This window comes from Chenopodium album, chromosome 21, assembly GCF_948465745.1.
Source record: "Chenopodium album chromosome 21, dcCheAlbu1.1, whole genome shotgun sequence".
Taxonomy (NCBI): Eukaryota; Viridiplantae; Streptophyta; class Magnoliopsida; order Caryophyllales; family Amaranthaceae; genus Chenopodium; species Chenopodium album.
In genome coordinates, this window is record NC_137854.1 from 37,010,540 (window position 1) to 37,029,990 (window position 19,451).

General features: G+C 36.5%; 2 protein-coding genes across 3 annotated transcripts; one reads left to right on the forward strand and one right to left on the reverse strand.

The window, feature by feature from the left end:
* Positions 1-492: 492 nt before the first annotated feature.
* LOC145601766 (protein PECTIC ARABINOGALACTAN SYNTHESIS-RELATED-like) lies at positions 493-7,223 on the reverse strand. Its single transcript, XM_081657834.1, has 11 exons — positions 6,828-7,223; positions 6,260-6,310; positions 6,067-6,157; positions 5,604-5,680; positions 5,106-5,194; positions 4,615-4,734; positions 2,712-2,828; positions 2,483-2,626; positions 2,268-2,391; positions 1,920-2,111; positions 493-1,307 (listed from the first exon to the last, which is right to left on the reverse strand). The coding sequence occupies exons 1-11, from the start codon at positions 7,137-7,139 to the stop codon at positions 948-950; spliced, it is 1,677 nt and encodes a 558-aa protein (XP_081513960.1). The 5' UTR covers positions 7,140-7,223; the 3' UTR covers positions 493-947.
* Positions 7,224-13,834: 6,611 nt separating this feature from the next.
* Positions 13,835-17,270, forward strand: LOC145602072 (sm-like protein LSM8). Of its 2 annotated transcripts, none has more exons than XM_081658206.1 (6): positions 13,835-13,974; positions 15,173-15,293; positions 15,491-15,531; positions 15,632-15,706; positions 16,682-16,734; positions 16,840-17,270. In XM_081658206.1, exons 2-6 carry the CDS (start codon positions 15,257-15,259, stop codon positions 16,928-16,930), a joined length of 297 nt encoding a protein of 98 aa, XP_081514332.1. In that variant the 5' UTR covers positions 13,835-13,974; positions 15,173-15,256; the 3' UTR covers positions 16,931-17,270. The 2 variants fall into 2 exon arrangements, with proteins under 2 accessions (XP_081514332.1, XP_081514333.1); XM_081658207.1 differs by having other exon boundaries at positions 13,852-13,974; positions 15,209-15,293.
* The last annotated feature ends 2,181 nt before the right edge of the window (positions 17,271-19,451 follow it).

A 19,451-nucleotide genomic window follows, 5' to 3' on the forward strand; every position in this document is an offset into this window, starting at 1 on the left:
GAATCAGGAGGATGTGAACTTGGGAGAGTGAGGTACAATCATAAGTCATAATCCTCTTTCTAATTTTGATGTTTTCAAGCAATAAATTGTTTGATTGAAATTTTGCTAGGAATTAATTGAATAGTAGTGATTATACAAACTTACCAAGTGCTGTAAATTTTGCTTATTACTAGTACATGTTATCTCAGGTAAATAATTTCAGGGTTAATAGCTATGGCTATTCCGTGATTATGATGAGTATGAGAGATTACTGAATGCTGAATTTAGTGACTGTTTCGATTTGTGAATATCAGTTTTGACTATATTTTTTTTGGTGCAAATATCAGTTTGAGTATATTGATTGAAACAGAAGGGTTATTGTTCACTTTGTATCTAATTTTGTATCCTTTTCATCTTAAGTAATCAAAGAAATGACTTGATAATACGAGAATAGTATGCAGTCAATGTGAACAAGTTTAAAGTTCATTTTGAGATGGAAGTAGTAAGCAACCAATTTCTAATCTGTGAATGAGTGAGTTGTTCCTGGTTGACACTAATAGAACAATCAGGTATTCAGCTGCGCCGAGCAAATTATAAACGACGTGTGGGAAGTGAAAATACACATCAACAATATAATAGTAGCAGTTGGGCATCTAAGTTTTCTATTTAAATTAATATACAGGTTATAATTGCCTAACAGTTAGTACAAGAACAATTATATGACAACCCTTCGAGAACTTCGTGAAACCAGTCTCCCTCTAAACAGTCTATCAACCTCCAGATTACTTCAAACTTTGGTGCATACTTTAGAACCACAACTGGTCTTGAGTAAGGAGCATCAACAAAGCAATTTTCAACCTGATACTCCATAAAACCCATCTCGAGAAAGGAGGCATCTGTTTTAAGACAATGTCCACTCCAATTTTCTTGTACAAAACCTGATTTCAAACTCCATATATGTGCACTCTTCATGCCCTACACATGCAAGGGGTTAGAGGATTTTCCCATAGATCATAATTAGGGAAGGTTTCCTCTGGCAAACCCGTCCTTGTTTGGTGGGTCACCACAACATCCTCAACAAAGGTGGCCCAGCCCATGTATGGATCCCCGAAAGATTTGGACATAAGGCCTTTATCTGGTTTAATAGACTTTAACTTATGGCCCATGTATCGCCTATTGCCAATGATAAGCTTAGCAAAGTTACCTCCATGGGTCATCACAAATACATCAGACTTCAAGCAAACCAAGAAGTCAAGCGCTGCCAGGCTTGTAACATGCTTTCTGAAGCCATCCAATTCTTCCTTACTTGCCAATTCCTCCTTCGTTACCTGTAATTGAAATCAAAAACAATATCATCTATGATTCAGTCTAACAATAGTCTGGTGATATAACCTTTATATTGACAAGTTAGATGCAAAATCACTACTCCGCAATATGTTTGATCAACTTTGTTTCAGGAATCATACCCTATATAGAGGCCATACGATTTTCAGTGAATAACTTTGTTACGAGTGTCAAGCGCAAATACATATTAAAGTGTTTTTGTTTGGAATGCTTCATTTAAATGACAAAAAAGATTTCAGATACAGACTTCTGAGGCTAAATATGGAAGGAGTATTAAGTTCTGACAAAGGTACATATGATAATACGACGGATTGGTGAATAATAATGTTAAGCTTCCCCTATTCCCTATCCCACCATGCCCAAAAAAGAAGGAAAGAAGACAACAGGGATGCAGTTACTCAGGTATAGTGGTATCTTCAGGGAGGAACAGCACAATTTTATTTTATTTTTTTTCCCGACAGAAAGGAACAGCACATTTAAACACCAATAAGACTTATTTGATCAGTTCCACTTTTGTCATTGCTTTTAATTTATCCACAAAAAGAAAACCTTTCTAGCTAGGGGTTGGGTGCAAACAAGAGGTAAGAAAATCTCACCAGATTAGGAAACATGTTCCTGAGTGGTGCCATCCGATTCTGCCCCCCATAAACTTGCCCAGACGCAACATAAATTTGAGTCTCTTTTGGGTATCCCATAGCACGGAGAATAACAGCCACTTCACCGGGTTCAAGTGGACATCGACCTTCTTTTCGTTTCTGCAGAGCTAATTGCCATAAGTGGGAACCATTCTGCAACAAACACTCTCATGAGAAACTAAGATGAACACATTAAGCATATGTTTGTTTATATCTATCAACACTTAAAGGCTTAACACAGCAATAAAATCTGGAGAAATAACGAATCGTCAAATAAAAAAAAAAAAAAAAAGTTTTATTTGAAAGCACCTTATAGCGTCTTGGCCATTCCTTCTTCCTGTACTCTGCCATTTTGACTTTCTCCTCTCTGGTCCCAACAAAATCGCAGAAAGATAGACCCACCATTCCCTTCTCAAATCTAAGATGTAGAGCCCTGTTCAGAAGAAACACCAGTATTAGAGTATAGCAAATATTAAATGAAATGTTTCATTGGTGACTCTCTTTCCATGAGTTAAGGTTCATACATGTATGGGTTTGAATTAGCTGTGCGATTTCTCATTCTTGATGCCAGTGAATCAGCCATCTGCTCAATCTCAGGAAGAAATTTCAGAGCGTGATAGTTCACCCTACACCTTAGCCTGTTGATTTCTCGAGGAACATTATCGTACCTGACAGAGGAGGGTGTATACCTCATATAAGTAATGAAACCTGCATTTATAAGGAGTTTACAAATCAACACCAGCTACAACTTACCCAAGTCTATCAACAAAAGGCTTCAAGGCCATTATTTTCTTCTCCTTGATTCGAGGCAGAACATTATCAATATAAAATTGGGCTGAAGCATACTTTGGGATGTTCTTCACCGTCCGCCTATCATACAAACCCCAGAGAAGTGGAAAAATTAATTTCTACCATGTAATAAAAATAAATAAAATACTTGTAAAATAAAATGAAATACTCCGTAAAAACCACAGACAAGCATCTTAATGGTTACCATGAGAAACAACAGGAAGTTTCATTTAAAACAATTCCGAACTAAAAGGATACAGAGAGAGCTCCTAGTTCCAACTGAAAACAAGGAGTATATCGTGTTCCTACATTAAGTTAATGGTATTCTATTTCCTCCACTTTAAAATAATGCCCTATTTATGATTTGTTTAATTTCTCTTAATCTATGTTATAGCTTATAGGTCGTTTAGAATATCAAAAAATTGCAATACTACAAATCAGTTCAATATACAAATGTAATGACCCTCATTAATGTGTGAGCTTAACCTTATGATACTTATTTTGATTGGACGTACAGTAATTTGTATGGCCTAAATCAGTGTCTACATTTAGATCTCAAGGAACAACATGACACCAATTATGGGGAACTATCCAAACATTCAGCATGCTCCACAATTCCTAACAGCTTCTCAACTAATCAGGTGTAAGGCTATGTATAAGTTGCCCTCACTAGAATCTCCATATGGATTATTATTGCAACGGTAACAATACCCAAGAAATCCCAAAAAAAATTTAGAAGCTATAATATCAACACATATCATAACCTTAAAAACAAATACCTTCGCCTACTTCAATGCTAGATTTTGAATCAGTCTTTTCAACTCTTACAACCAAGGGAAAAAGAAGAGTAATATTCAGAATCACTCCGATAGTCCGATCCCCTCAAAGAAAATTCTTATTCACCCCTTTTGAGTTATTTCCACTTACATAACCCTTGCTTCAATAATTTAGAATCAGGCCTTTTACTAACAGTTTATATGAATTGATTGATATTCAAAAGGTCCCCAGTCACTATATTTATTCCATGAAAGTGTAAGCTAAATTTTATAGGTTCCCTCAGTAAGGCATTAATAAGTTTAAGTGCTTGTTGTAAGTTTTTATGAACTCTGTCACAAATTTCAAAAGATATACCAGACCACATTGGTCTTAAGCAGGTGGAAAGCCCAAAACTGAAACAGGACCTTCGTCCACAACAATTAGTGGATAATATAAAACCATACAGTTAATATTTGAATAATTCTGATCATAAATTATGCCGAATCTGGAAGCTCAAAATCATTTCTTTATTCCAATGCTTAACCCTCACACTCACACACACACACACACACACACACACACAAAAAAAAACAAAAAAAAACTTGCTTCATGCTTGGTTTTCTTAAATCAATTGACAGGAAAGCAAGTATATGTAAAGGCGCACATGCTGTTGTTTCAAATTGTGTGATCTTCCCTCATAGTTCTAACTTCTAAATTTGCTAAACTCCAAAGAATAATGCAAAATCAGTGACAAGCCAATCATATTAACATTTATTGTCATATGACCAAAATCCGAAAGGCTGAAATAAATCAGTCTTAACACATAATCAGAAACCTGCCCCTGGCCAGGAAAGATTAGAAACTGTTTCTCACCAACAATCACGCTGTGCTTATTAGTTAAATGTTGATTACTGAACCCTACACCTGACAACAGCTCCCTTAAAAAGAATAGCACTATCTGAAAATCAAGCTACATATTCTTACTTAAAATTCTGGAAAAGCTACTGATATAAAGGCTCAGTTTTTGGACAAGTAAAAAAGAGAATCAACTAAACTAAAGTAAGTTACACGAAAAAAGGAAATAAAAAATACAACAAACAAACAAACAAACCTGATGCTTGTAAATAACTCTGATTTGTCTGTAAACCACTCTGGAATGTCACGAACAATCGGCACATCATCCTTTAAATAGTCAATGAAATGATCAACATCAAAAATGTCTTCAAATTTCCTGCAGAATACAAATTGGAAATTTTATATAACTTGTGAACGCAAATTATCAATCGGAGAATAAAAAAGAAGGGGGGAATAAAAACAACAACAAAAAGATAGCACCAAGCAACCCTCAAAAAGCCTTTGGACTGTACAGAACAAACTACACAGAGGCTGCAAATATACAGGATAGCACTTCACCATCTCTTACTAAGCTTACCAGTAATTCAATTCAACACCAATTTGGAGATACTAAATAACAAAGGTTTTTGAGCAGCAGTTACAGCAGAAAGGAGAACGATTAGGATATAATGACACAATCAGCCTTATTAAAGCAGAAGCTCAATCTACAAAGCCTTGAAAAGCAAATAGATAAATAAGGTGTCTCACGTTTGGTCTTTCCAGATCTGGTCCTGCTTCAACACTGGCAATATAAGGGTAGCATTCAATATTTTGGCCACGCCCACTGCATTGCATATCTACACAGAAGCCAATACATTTCAAATAAGTTTCTATTTAGCAATAGACTACAACAGTTCAAATATTCTGAGAAACATTACATAATACTATAATAGTAGACAACACGTACATGAAATTATATGAAAAAATGTAGATATCAAAGTAAAGGAATAATCTATCAGCTATGAAAAACGTATCCCATGCAGGATTGTCATATGGAACTAGTTATTCATGATCTAATAACGGCATACAGTAGTAATAAACAAGAATATCCTATTCCTAGTTTACCCTATATCTTATTGCATGATTTAATTCTCCGTTGAACGACTCAAATACACAATCCAAGAGAGTTCAGATGGCACTGAACAGAGACTTTATCACTCAAAAGATATATTTAAACAATATGTGAGAAAAGAATAAGGACCATACGGCAATCCTTTGCTGATTAAGACCACCTTCCGCATGTATAAATATATATCCATTTGTTTCATTCTCTGCAGGAGGATCTGTGAGCATCAACATAAATTGTACAGTCAGTTTTAACAAAGCTGATTAATCCCACATCAGATTTGGCATGTAAAATGTTCTTATATAGATGTAGTTCTAGAATAGCCATGCGCCCATCTATGCTGATCGAGAGGCCTGACCGTGCATGGAAGAAAGAAAAAATTTGCACCAAAAATATGAAGTCACATGGGGATTCCTTAGAACAGTCACTAGTATAAAAATCATACCGGCAAACATAAACTGCAAATGCAAATGCAATTACTTGTATATGATTAGACATACTTAACACAGTGAAAGGATTTCAACATTTCAATATCATATCAAAATTCAAAAATTTAGAAGCCCAACAAGCAGAAAAAGTCTTAACAATTTTCTAGTGAACAACCTGATATGCCACTACTACGACGCTCTGCACAGGGTTTCCAAGATGTAGTGGCTGACAACGGATTCTCCCAGAGAGAAGGCGCCTCTTTGACCTGTATCTCGAACAGAAACACACCAAACAATCAGCCAAACGAAACAGAAAAGAGAAAAGTAAAGCAAGATGACATCATATCGAGATCCTACACAAAGCTTACCCGAGGACACTGAAGAATAAGGCCCTCCTTCTGGCATAAATAGGGTGCATTCTGATAATAGACATTGAAACATAAAAGTCAGTCTTCCAAATGAAAACCTTATAACCAAGCATCAAAGAATAACCACCATTAATCACCACTAAATCTTATACTACCTGTTAATAGAATTCCAACGAATCGAAATTCAAACAGGAAAAGTCTCCAAATTCAATATTACAGGGTTTGTAAGCATAATTCCCCTTCAATCCCATCAACCAAAATCAAATGTTCAACAAAATTAACCACCCAAATCAATCTACAGCATCAACAATGTTATAAATCTTGTCATTGCAATAATCAAGATTACTAATTTATCCAATTGCTAAAACTGGGGGAAGAGTAATTGCAATCAGAAATCTCAAACAACCCAGAAAAATCAAATCCAAATCTGAAATACCCACACACTATACCAAAGTGGCCAAATTGGGAAAGGAAAATAAATATTACGCATCAATTTCTTATAAACCCAGAAAATTAAATCGAAAAAAAGTGACATTAAATCTCAGAAATTGATCAAAATTAAACATACCAATCGACGAATGAGGGAAGAAACTGAGACAAATCCAGCAATAACGAGAAAGATGATCAAGAAAAGGGAGAGCTTTGATGGGGAACCCCTAGAATCATCGGAGAATAAGTGGGACCAGAAGAAGGGAGGTCGGTGGTCACGTGAGTTACGCACGTGAACGCCGTCGGCAGTGTCATCAGAATCGGAGAGAAGGGGGGAAACGTCGTCGTCTCGCTGCTGTTGCTGTTGTTGTTGAGGGTTTTTACGAGGGGAGGAAGAAGATCTGCTTCCGAGAGAGCTGGAATGGCGGAGCTCTCGTAGCTCAGCGGCCATGGCGAAGAGTGTCAGTGTTTGGAGTGTGAAGCCACCGTCAATTTCTCTCTTACAACTCAAGGCATCCACCACTTCTAGACTGACTTCGAGTAAAGGTGCTGTGTAGTTGTTGAGAAGTTACAAGGGTGTTATGGTCATTGCACTTTTTTTTTTTTGGGTTTTTCTACGCAGTAATCCTGTTTTTTTCACTTTTTTACGTTGTGCCCCAACATATATGACTTTCTACACGGTAACCCCAATATACTTTTTGTTTCCATATGGTAACCTTGTCGTTAAAAAATTCCGTTAGTGGGGCCCATTCTCCATTTATTAATATTATTTTTATCGAATTGGTATTCCGTCAAAGGTTTCGGGGGCTATTTTGGCTCTTAAGGGTCCAAATTGAGCTCAGATTTGGCAAAATAATAACGTAGATGCCTCGTTTTGCTTATTAAGAAATGTCTCGATTTACGTGTTGACATTTTAACACACAAAATGAGACATTTACGTTATTTTTTGTCAAATCTGAGCTCAATTTGGACCCTTAAGAACCAAAATAGCCCCCGAAACCTCTAACGGAATACCAATTCGATAAAAATAATATTAATAAATGGAGGGTGGGCCCCACTAACGGAATTTTTTAACGGCAGGATAACAGCAAGGTTACCGTATGGAAACAAAAAGTATATTGGGGTTACCGTGTAGAAAGTCATATATATTGGGGCACAACGTAGAAAAGTGAAAAAAACAAGGTTACTATATAGAAAAACCCTTTTTTTTGTGAAAAAAATGTTAAAAACCCGTTGGAATAGAATAAAGTCTAATTGGAGTAAAGGTGACAATTGGATTGTTCAGCTAATTTGAGTTAAGTGGGTAAAGTAATTGTTTAATCTGTTGTCAACTTCAGCGGATCCAGATTTCTTATAGCAAGCCAATTTGTTGATTAATTGAGGATATGGATCAATTTAAATCATGGTTGGTTATGATGACTTTCGGATTAGTTTGAATTATTTAGTTTCGAAATGGATAATGTAATTTGAGTCGGGATTATAATGTAAAGGAGTGAAGGCTCATAATGTGAAATTTTATTCCTACAGAGGGAAGCTATATCAATTAAAACTAATGCAAGAGGGGAGGAATTTCATATTTTGCAACGGCATGGGGATAAGCAAAGCTGGGTGGGTTATTCAAAGTTAATATCAATTGGATTGGGATGCCTATCAAGTATAACACTGAGTGTAGAGCATGGAACTATGGATGCAACATATTTGAGCGTATCTTTTGACACTAAGATGAATTACATGATCATCACCTACGAGTGTAATAAATGCTTGTAGTTAAAAGAGATGTCTGTTAATGCTCATGATGTTCTTATATCTTCCCAAAAAACGAGGAGTAGCGAAGAAATTGTGAAAGAGAAGTGGTGAAACAAGTTGAAAGAGTAGAAACACTATACACATAGTTGTCCGCTTTTGTTGAAAATTAATGTCGATAATGCAAGGTGTTTGGATAGAAAAGTGGTCACCTTGGTGTGAAAAAACGCTTAAAGCCTTAAGTAATGATGAGTTTCCAAGCCAACTTTAACAAATGGGGAGGGGCGAGGATGGTGATAGCATAAGGTTTTTTTTTAAAAAAAAAAAAAAGTTGTTGTACTTCAAATGACGATCCAATATGAAGATATTGAGATGGTGCTTCAAACTTGAAAACAATTGGTTACCATTCATTCATTTTCTTGAAAAGAAATTAAAGGGCCTGCTCTTATACGTTGAAGTTCAGTTCAGCTTTTAATTTCCTTCTCTTATAAAATATTCAGTTCAGTTCACTTCAGCTGAGTTCAGTCTTTGTAGTCCGAACTCTTTAATCCGAATATGATACTCGTATTTGGTAAATCCAAATGGATCTCCGGATGTCACAATGGATATAACCATCTCATCTAGGAGGATCCCCTGTCACAATGGATCTCCTAATCTCCATTGGGCTGGGCTCTTATTCACCCAGCTCTTCAATTTTTCTAGCCAAACACACTCATACTCATTAACATTCTAACTTCATCATCACCGGCGACGAAAACCCCTAAACAAAACCCCAGAAAAATGAACTCAGCAATGAGTCATCTGGCGAGTCTGCTGAAGCGCCCGAGTTCAGCAATCAACTCAGCGAGCTCATCCCTCCAACAATGGCGGGGGATCCGAGTTAGGGTTCAAAACGGTAACCTGGAGCAAGCGCTTTCTTTCATGCAGAGGAAAATGACTTCAAGTGGGATCGAACGAATGATTAAGAAAGAACAAACTCATCACATCAAGAATTCTGAGAAGCGCGTTTTAGCCCGCAAAGCTCTTCATCGTCGTCTCCAATCTCAGGACCTTGCTCGTAAGCTCAAATCCATCCTCATCAAGAAAGTCAGGTCAGAACTATTTCAATTTTTAATTTTTATTTAAGGGTTTCTATTGATTGGGTATGAATTCATGCTGTGGAAATGATATTTGATTTTAATTGTGTATATATTAGAGTCGTGTAGGAAAATGATGTAGACGGGATTTGATCCAAGGTCTGGGATATGACTGAAATGTTATATGTTGTGGGAAAATGTTGTTTTTGGTGTCTAAGGAGACATCCAGGGCAAGGATGTAGATGGGATTTGATTCGAGGTAGTGGAAATGGCTGAAATGCTACGAGTATGTGTTGTGAGGGAGATGTTGTTGGTTGATTTACACTAGTTATGATTTAGGGTGAAATTTGTAAGTTTAGAATTGAATTTTTGTTGGAGTTGGTTGGTATGAGGGTATATGTGATTGTTTAGGATGTTGATACACTTGTGAAGTGGATATTGAGAGAATTAATGTGACTGCCTGGTTGAACACTATTTTGGTAACTGCTAGCAAAGTTTGCTCCTCAATTGTCAGAAATTACTTGTTAATTGTGAATTGCTTAGTTGATTGCATATTTGGATTGGTGCTTGAAGTATATGTTGTTAGGTTTGAGAATTCGAGCGTGTTGATGGTACCATTGCTTCTTGGGTAAGAGAAGGAAGAATTGAGGTGATTTACTGGTTAATAATATTGACCTAAGTGGTGCAAGGGTATCATCAATTTGGATTTTCTTTATGAGCGTTCCAGTAATCATTATTTGATATGCAATTGCTTACCAATTGTCAACATCTTGTCAATCTGCTTGTTTATGTATCAAACTATTAATAGACTGTGTCTCTTTCAACATATCTCTATCCCGAATGAAAGATATGTCGGCTTTCTTAATTGAACTGGAATACTCACTGTGGTCATTCTACCTCGTAAAATTGCTGTATCGGCATTGTTTATGTGTTTGATATTCTTTTGCTAATGTGGATTTTGTCAAAAAAAAAGGAGTTAAGTATATAGTGAAAGATTTGCTTTTCTGGATAACTGGGTGGTCATTGTGGTTGAATCAAGGATATTCGTTTGAGAAAATACCAATATAGTTGTAGCTGAAATTTTGAAAAGCAATTTCTGACCACAACTGGTCAAGTGGTCATCAACACTTCACATTGTATACACACTCATTTTAGGTAAACTTGTAGATTAACCCCCCCCCCCCCCTCCAAAATTTTTCTTGCAGAAATGCTGCTAAAATAACCTTATAGTCATCGTTTAGAGAGATGCTACTTTGTCCTACTAGTTCTTGTTATCATGTGCAAGCTCTGCAAAGTTAGATGTTTCTTGGGAAATTATGCTGCTATCCAATGATAAATTATTGATGTTTGTCTGAAACTAGCACTCAGCTCCAACTGGAATTGTGACTATAAAAATTGCATGTTGGACTTACTTGCATCCTCCGGTGTCAAATAGATAGCCTATTACCTACACCGCAACCACATCATCTTTCAGGCAGATGATGCCCTTAAAGCTTGACGTGTGTTTAGCACATGGGATGTTATGGTGCCCTCTGAGTGCTCTGTAGCATCAGAGGGATAATTTTCTGAATGTATGACTTGATAAATGAAGGCAATATATGGCTTTCACCGGTCACAATTAATCTTGTTTAGGTGGGGCTGTGCTTAATTTGTGTAATTGCTTAATAAGTGAATGTAAGCAGCAAATCTGTGCGCTGTAATTTAAGATGTCAAGTAATTTGGATCACAGCCTAGTAGCCTACTATGCATTATGATCTAGCTTTAGTTTCTTTTGGAAGGGCACTAGGTGCTTGCACATAGCATGAGTATGGGCTAGATCATTTTCCCTGCTTAATCTTAGTGATTGATACTATGTACATGGAAAGTCTTACTTATTAATTTTTTTTTGCTGGAATCTTTTGACAGGGGTCTATGAGAGTATTCTGGAAGGAGAAGCTGGCAGCTTCATGCAGGCCCTGTGCGTTGCTGTTGGGTTCCAAACTTGTGTAATTGATTTTCTTCAATCACTGAACAAGTTGTCAAACTAGCTGTAGTCCTTGCAAATCATCATTCAGTTTTTCTCGACTTTCACTGTTTAATTATCATCACAATCTATTCTTTTACAAGTTTTTGCCTCGCTATTGATCCTATAGCGCGATAATTCAAATTCTCATGTATCGTCTCCATGTATGTAACGAACAAAAAGTTGGAGGTAATAAATATACTGCACGTAATTTGTAAGGTTCTCATTTCGCGTTGTCTGTAACTTCTAGGGCATGAGTAAGTATAGTAATCTCAATCTGGTCAATCGGGTATACAAGCGGTTTTGTTCCAATAATTTGGGAATTGGTACTAAAATTGAGCAAATCCCATTTCCTTTATCCGAAACAGAATTTGTTATAACCGATCTATCGACTACTTTGCAATTTTTGGATATTTTAAATTACGAGTATGTTGCTCACCTCTTATTTCAAAAAAAAAAAAAAAAAAAAATTGTTGCTCACCTCTAGTACTCCTCTACTCTCACCAACCAAAATTTTCGAGATATGAGATTGCATAATTTTCATTGTTGGGTTAGGGCATATACAAGATGAATACTAATGAAAAATACAAGCAAGAAAGTTTAGTGACATAAGTTCAGCGTCTCATGCGTGTCGCTATTGAGTGAGGAATGTAAAATTATCCCAATCAGGTTGACTTATGAAAGGATTCGTTTTGGTAAGGTGCCTTCTTCTTTCCTACTCCGCTATATAAAAAGAAAAAAATACACACGTTCAAAGCAAGTGAAGAAGGTACAAAGGATTTCCCTATGTTTATTTTTTGTCAATTTTGATCTAAATTAAGGCACTTGGGGCTTGTTCTCTTACGTTGAAATTCAATTCAATTCAGTTCAGCTGAGTTCAGTCAATGAAAACAGACCCTTCGTTAAAATGACCAAAAAAAAAAATAATAATGACATGTAAATTAGGAAAAAAAAAGGGGGGGGGGGGTTGGAGAATGAGCTCTTACTGAGTATTAGGGGCCGTTTGGTTGGGGTAATCAGGAAAGGGAATGGGAATCAACTGGCCCCATTCCCTTTGTTGATGTTTGTTTAGCACTTTTAATCATTCCCATTACCCTCCCCATTACCCCAAATCCTTCCAACTCCATTCCCCACCCCCCTAGACTTTCCCATTCCCTTTCCCTACCCATCTTCACACCACCACACCACCACATCACCACCTTCACACCTACCAACACCACCGAAAAACCAGCCTGACCACCGCCGCCGCTCCACCAAGCCTCGCCGCCCTCCCCTCCCACGCAAAAACCACCCCTAGCCCCGCAAAACCCTAGCCCCGATCTCTCTCCCACCACCCGCGAAACCCTAGCCGCCCCTTCCCCTCCCCTCGCCGCCCACCGATAAACATGCGCCGCTCAAAACCCCCTCCCCTCGCCGCCCAAAAACCCCTCCCCTACCTTGAAAAACCTCCGAAAACCCTAAGGGAGGTTATTTGAGGGTGAGATTCGTCGTTTTGGGCCCAGCGAGTGGTGGGGGAGAGTTTGCGAAGGGCGACGAAGGGAGGGGGAGAGCCGGCGAGGGGAGGGGGAGGGCCGGCGAGGGTTTCGTGGCTGGGAATGATGAAAACTATATGAATTGTGTGGTGGTGTGGTGGTTGTGGTGGTGGTGGTGGGATTGATTCCCTTGTTTTAAAAACAAACAACAAAGCAAAAAAAGGGTATTTTCATTCCATTCTTCTCCTTTCCCTTTGTTTATTACATTCCGATTCCCTCGTGCGAACCAAACGGCCCCTTAATGTAATTAAAATCAAATCAGTGCTTTTTAAAATTAGTAAAAGTGAAAATCTATACCTAGTATTTAAAAACTCTAACCACAAAATTCATACTAAGCCACATGTCACCAATCACGCATATGCCACATGTCACCTCCCTTAATCTTTCAATAGAGTAAAATAAATAATGTTTAAAGTCTTTATGCATTCCAAGACTTGCAAATTTAAGTAATAAGAAAATGAAGAGTTTCATTCTACCATGATAAACTAAAGTTAAACTAATTACATAGACAATAAAATAATATTTTCATCTCCTAAACTTAAAATATAACTTAAATCAATAAGTCATTTCATACCACGCAATATCTATGTATATATATATATACCTAACTAAAATCCAAAACAACATCGACACATATAACACAAATATATATGCAACACATTTCAACAAAAATAACCAGCCCGTGCATCGAACGGGCTAAAATACTAGTTTAGTTTAAAAGAAAATGACTTTTAAACGTTGATATTCCGTATTTTTTAGATCGTACGGGTGAAAATATGCGTATTATTTATCTTCCAATTATGTTCATTATGTTTAGCCTTTAAGCTTCTCACTTATACGCTGCACCCTCTCCTTCCTCCATTGAAGCATACTCTGAATCCTCCATTTAAGCGGCGCCTGAGCTTTTTCTCCTCCATTGAAGCTGCGCCTGAGGTAAACCTTTTAATCACCGATCATCAATTTCAAAATCTAGGGTTTAGTTTCATACTATCGTCAATATTATTGTCAATTTAGGGTTCTTACTCTAGAATTGTTGATTATAGTTACTGAAGTTATAAGAGATTATAACGAGCAATTTTGTTGCTAGAATCTTTTTTGTGTGCAATTTACGTTGGTATTCTTCTGCAAGAAGAGTTTTGTGCGGTTTTTCCAGCCTAATTTGATAATTTAGTCAAATTTAGTTGCTAATGTGTTGCAGGATTTTGTTTATAACCCTTTAATTATAGTACGAAACTATGAAAATGAACCTCTTGCGGCTGCCCGCATTCCCCTGGCTCGGTCGGGTTTGGCTGCTATGGGTTTAGACTTTAGAGTATTTATGGATGGAGTAAAGAAGTGAACTAAGTTTGGCCTGTTTCATTTTCTGATAATTGGTTGGTGGACATTGCCGATTTTGCAGAGACAACTTTACCTTGATTGACTTGTGGTTTCGAGCTAGCTATCCTTTTAGCAAACATGGTAGTTCTATCTTCAAAAGGGTTCATTATGCTTTTATAATATTTAGAAGTTTTGTTTACTAATATGCTTAATCGAATGATCGTCTTCATTGGATGACTCAAGTCAATTTACGTCCCTGTTCTAGAGATAACTTTTGCAATAAGGAGATGATCCTAATAATGTAAGATTGCAGTGCAATTATAAATTATGATGAATCTGTTATCTTACCGTCTATTTAATCTACAACATAATCTTTGTGTGGACTGCGGTCTGCTGGCAGACCATGTAAATTGAGTACATGTAGCTATCCTTATCAATTTGTAAAATTTTAGCATCATGCAGGGAAATACAGGGACTGCTTTACCCTTACTATGAGTCTTACCCTTTGGAAATTTATGGTCAAAATTTTCGAAGTTTTTGATATCTGCTAACCATTTGAGTTTATAATAGTTGAATATATATCTTATATGCTTCCTTCTTGATATCTGGGGCAAAATGTTTAATTGTCTTTCAAACTTCCTGATTTTTGAAAAAAGGGAACTAATGGAAAGGAAGAAAAAAAAAAGATAGAGAAATTATATGAGTTGAAGACATCTGCTAAATGAACTTATTTATCATCAATTCATCACGACTTCTCCCTTGTTGTCTCCTGCACTCTGTATTTATTCACATATTTATGATAATACTCTTCTAGGTGATCGTTGGAAATCCTATCTAATTTGTGCTGCAGTGTTTTCTGAGAACTCTGAGCTGATTGCTGTCTGTGGGAGTTTGCACAATGTCTGCTGGACCTGGACTTGAGCCTCTTGTAGATCGTAAGTGGTCTGAATTCGTGTGTATGCTTTACATTGTAGTTTCAGTTGTCAAACTTGCATTTCAGGATGTGCTTTTGGAAGACGGCAGGGCTATAATTTGTTGATGTCATTTCTTTTGCAACATTATTGTCTGAAAGCTAGCTAAGTTACCATGGGCTTTGTATGTTAACAACCTTTCTTTTTCCCCTTTCCTGCAGAAATGATCTCAGTTATTACCAATGATGGACGCAATATAGTGGTAAGTCTGCACAATACTCCAAATAGTAGCTGTACATCCTTTGAGTTGGCCTTTAATACTAAGCATCTTTATCCGATTACTGTGATACATCATGATTCAGGGATTTTTAAAAGGTTTTGACCAGGCAACAAATATTATTCTTGATGAATCGCATGAGAGGGTTTTTTCTACCAAGGTTTGATTTAAATCCCTCTGGGTTCTTTCTTTCTCTCTTTCCTCTTTAATTTACGCTTTGTAATGGCAACAAAATTGTTGATTCATGTTTGCCAACCCCAAATTAATTTGAGACTAAGGCCTTGTTGTGATGTTTATTATGAATCAGTTTCAGGGGAAAAGTTTTCTTGGTGGAATTTGTGTTCTTAAACTGGTTTGATATGTAGGTTGAAATCATAGTATATTAGTTATATTCTTAGTAATACTAAGTTACTTAATCACTGGATCCTCATGAAGCAGTAGTGAGGAATATGTAGAACGATAGGAGTCATTATTCAGCTTAATGAGCTATGAAGCATTCAATATCTATGTTTACCATGTTCATTTTGAAGTACGTATTAAATTTCTTTGTAAGTGCTGTCTCCAGAAATGTAAATCGTAAAGTATGATATTTGGCATGTTGTTTATGTCCAGCTCTTAATATTGTTCATGCGGCAGAGTGCAGAAAAGTTATTTGGAGGATTATGTAATATAGTTCATGCGGAGTGCAGAAAAGTTATTGGAGGATTATGTTGTTTATCTCTGTAGCCTTATACAAAGTTATTGCTTGAGTTGCACAATTCCATTGTTTCAAGCTTCATAAACTTTTTTCCCTCAAAAAAAAAAAAGCTTCAGAAACTTTTTATGCACTCTGTTCACTGTGTCTACTACCCTCAATAAGAAGTATATAGTTGCTGCTTATCTAGAATTTTGAGTCTGTTATAGATCATTTTTCTCTGTTGAATTAAATTAGTCTTGTTGTTTCGATCTGTACAAGATGCTTGAATTGAACCTCCCCCCCCCCCCCCCCCCCGCTCCTCGGTTTTACAGATGTTTTGTCACTGGATGATATCTTCTAATCTCTTATAATATAATTGCTTTTATACTAATCCGTCGTTTATGTGCACTGTTTTAAAATGTTTTCTTTAATACTCATGTGTCATTTGCTGGGTTGCAGGAAGGAGTCCAACAAATTGTATTGGGTTTGTACATCATCAGGGGTGACAACATGTATGATATCTTTTCTTAAAGCTGTTTAATCATTAGCACTCTGTCTTGTACCTATGAAATTGCTTTGGTTTTATAATAGTCTGATGCTACCATTTGCATTGGCAGAAGCATTATTGGTGAGCTAGATGAAGACTTAGATGCTCATATTGAGCTATCGCAAGTGAGGGGCCATCCTCTGAAGCCTGTCATTCACTGATCAGCAGAGTGTTTGTTTCTGTAGGCTGCATGGAAAATATCGATTTCACAGGACTTGTGACAAAGAATTTACAAAACCTGTTTCAGGAGTGGTAATGAATTGGTATAACATATGAGCTCGATGCAGAAAGAGGGGCATTCTAGAAGACTACTTTGATATGAATCAGGGTTTAATGCTTTTTTATTTTCATCATCATTAATTTTTCGTTCAGAATGAGTCCAAACTTTATCATCTTTGTACCCAATTAGATTTTTTCTCATGTAAGCTGGTAGGAGTTTGGATTTAATTACTGAACGCTAGCTGAATCAGCATGAAGTTGAGAGCTTGTTCTTGTTTTCCAGCCTGAACAGTGAGACCTCTTATGCTTTAGTTCATCTTTCTTTGTGCTATTCCAGATACAATGAAGTAAACACTGCCAATATTCAACATCAGGCATGGAGAAGCCCCTGCAGATAATGGCACTAAGGGGGTGTTTGGTAAATGGGAATTGAGGGTGGGAATGAGATTTTTAATCCTAAATTTAAAATATCTCTTGTTTGTTAAAGGGGATTGGGAATAAATGGGGTGAATTCCCACCAATTTATTACCTAGGGAGGGTAGGTAATAAATGGGTGGGAATGGGAATAAGGGGGTGTTTGGTATGAAAATTTGTAATGTAGGAAACGTAAACAAATAAGTGTTTCCCTTTTTTATCAGTTTGGTATGAGCTAAGTAACAAATACCGTTTTCAAAGGGTAACAAAATCCTCCAAATTGTTTTGTTACCCTTATCCAACTAGTGGAAACAAAATGTGTTTTCCTCTTCAATCACAAACTCCTCAATTTGTTTCCATTCCATAAAGATACTAAACGTATATCAAAGATAATGTATATCATTACCCTTTCCCTTATATAACTCTTTTCCATTCCATTTACGGAATTTATACCAAACGCTAAGTGGAAAATGACAATTTTGCCATTAATAAAAAGAATGGAGAAAAAAGATTAGTAAGGGTAGTTTTGTATTTTTGCTATTTATTCATAATCTATTCCCATCAACTATCCAAACAAAGTATTGTCATATTTTTATATATTCCCAACAATCAATTCTCAATCCCATTCCCACATTTTAATCCCCAAACTCTCATTCTCACATCCCAAACGCCCCATAAGTATAATCTTTTACCAAGTATATCTTAATTTTTATCTTCAATTTTATATATAATCCTCTGACATAATATTAACAAATTAATTTTTTTTTCAATTTTGAATTAAATATGAAAAGGCAAGTTGTAATATTGTAAATATTAACAAAGACAGAGACATTTTGCTATGGATTTGAAAAAAGTTGTTTAACTAATTGATAGCCTAAAGTCGTATTACCTAATCAACAGTAATTACCTAAGTCCTCTAACTAAAGTAGATAGGGAAGTAGGGTCGAATTCACAGGGAAACTGGTCTTTCTATTCCTAATTAATTAATTATAATCTAAATTATTAAAGTAACTAATTGTTGTTGTTAAAGGAATTATACTACGAAGAATAAGTTTAGGGAGAAATACAATAATAAGAAGACCTAGAATCACAGGTTCACCAATAATTAATATTTCGGGATAAAACATAACAATCAATAATTAACATTGCATAAATAACATGATTAACAAGCTCTCGCAATTTATTAATCAACATAGATCTAACAGGCTCTCACAATTTACTAGATCTAAGTTCCTATCGAAAATAACCTTTAGTATCAAATTTACATCTGATCGACTCATCAATTCAATATTGCTATACTTTCGCAATTAAATCACATCTGCTCGATTCATAATCTAATTGCAAAGAATTAAAACAATTCAATAAGAAATTATCATGCAATATTAATAATCAACAATAACAAATTATCCCTTCATATTAATTACGGATCCCCATAAACCCTAGAATTAAACTACTCAGACATAATTAAATCTAAACTAAGCAAAATAATTAAATAAGCCATAAGAGATTAAAGGAATAAAATTAATGAAATAAAGAAAGAAGAAATCGTTATCGAATCGACGGAATTACAAAGTGGAGTTAAGAAAAAAAAGTAAGAGTTTGAGAGATATCTAGAGAAAGAAAATAATCTAAGTAGAGAGAAAGTCTAAGAGAGAAGGTAAGTAAAATAATAAGCCTAAAAAACATACTTAAACAACTTCTAATCAAAACTCCTAAATATAAACTAAGTGCTCGTCTAACAAGCTTCTCCAGAATCACGCGCCCGGTCGGGCTAAGGGCCGCCCGATCGGGTGCGCCTTTTTTCCGCGTTCCTCTTCTAGTCTGCTGCGCCCGATCGAGCTAAGTGCTCACCCGATCGGGCGCGCCTTAGCCACGCACCAGCAGCCTTGTTGCAGCACCCACTCGATCGGGCTCATGCTTGCCCGATCGGGTTCGGCTTCGGAACATCAATTGGGCTTATTTCTTCGGCCCAATCCGAATATCCACTTAGAGTCTTGATCACTCGGTCCAAATACCTCGGTAATACCTCGGTATCCCGAATACCGTGCC

Bases quoted from the DNA above. Each gene is read 5' to 3' on its own strand.
- LOC145601766 (XM_081657834.1), bottom strand. From the start codon at position 7,139: ATGGCCGCTGAGCTACGAGAGCTCCGCCATTCCAGCTCTCTCGGAAGC. The intron at 2,829-4,614 runs GTTTGTTTGTTT...TTTGTATGATAG, and splicing joins GAGTTATTTACAAGCATCAG to GCGGACGGTGAAGAACATCC. The intron at 2,627-2,711 runs GTAAGTTGTAGC...CTCCTCTGTCAG, and splicing joins CCTTTTGTTGATAGACTTGG to GTACGATAATGTTCCTCGAG.
- LOC145602072 (XM_081658206.1), top strand. From the start codon at position 15,257: ATGTCTGCTGGACCTGGACTTGAGCCTCTTGTAGATC. The intron at 15,294-15,490 runs GTAAGTGGTCTG...CCTTTCCTGCAG, and splicing joins ACTTGAGCCTCTTGTAGATC to AAATGATCTCAGTTATTACC. The intron at 15,707-16,681 runs GTTTGATTTAAA...GCTGGGTTGCAG, and splicing joins AGAGGGTTTTTTCTACCAAG to GAAGGAGTCCAACAAATTGT.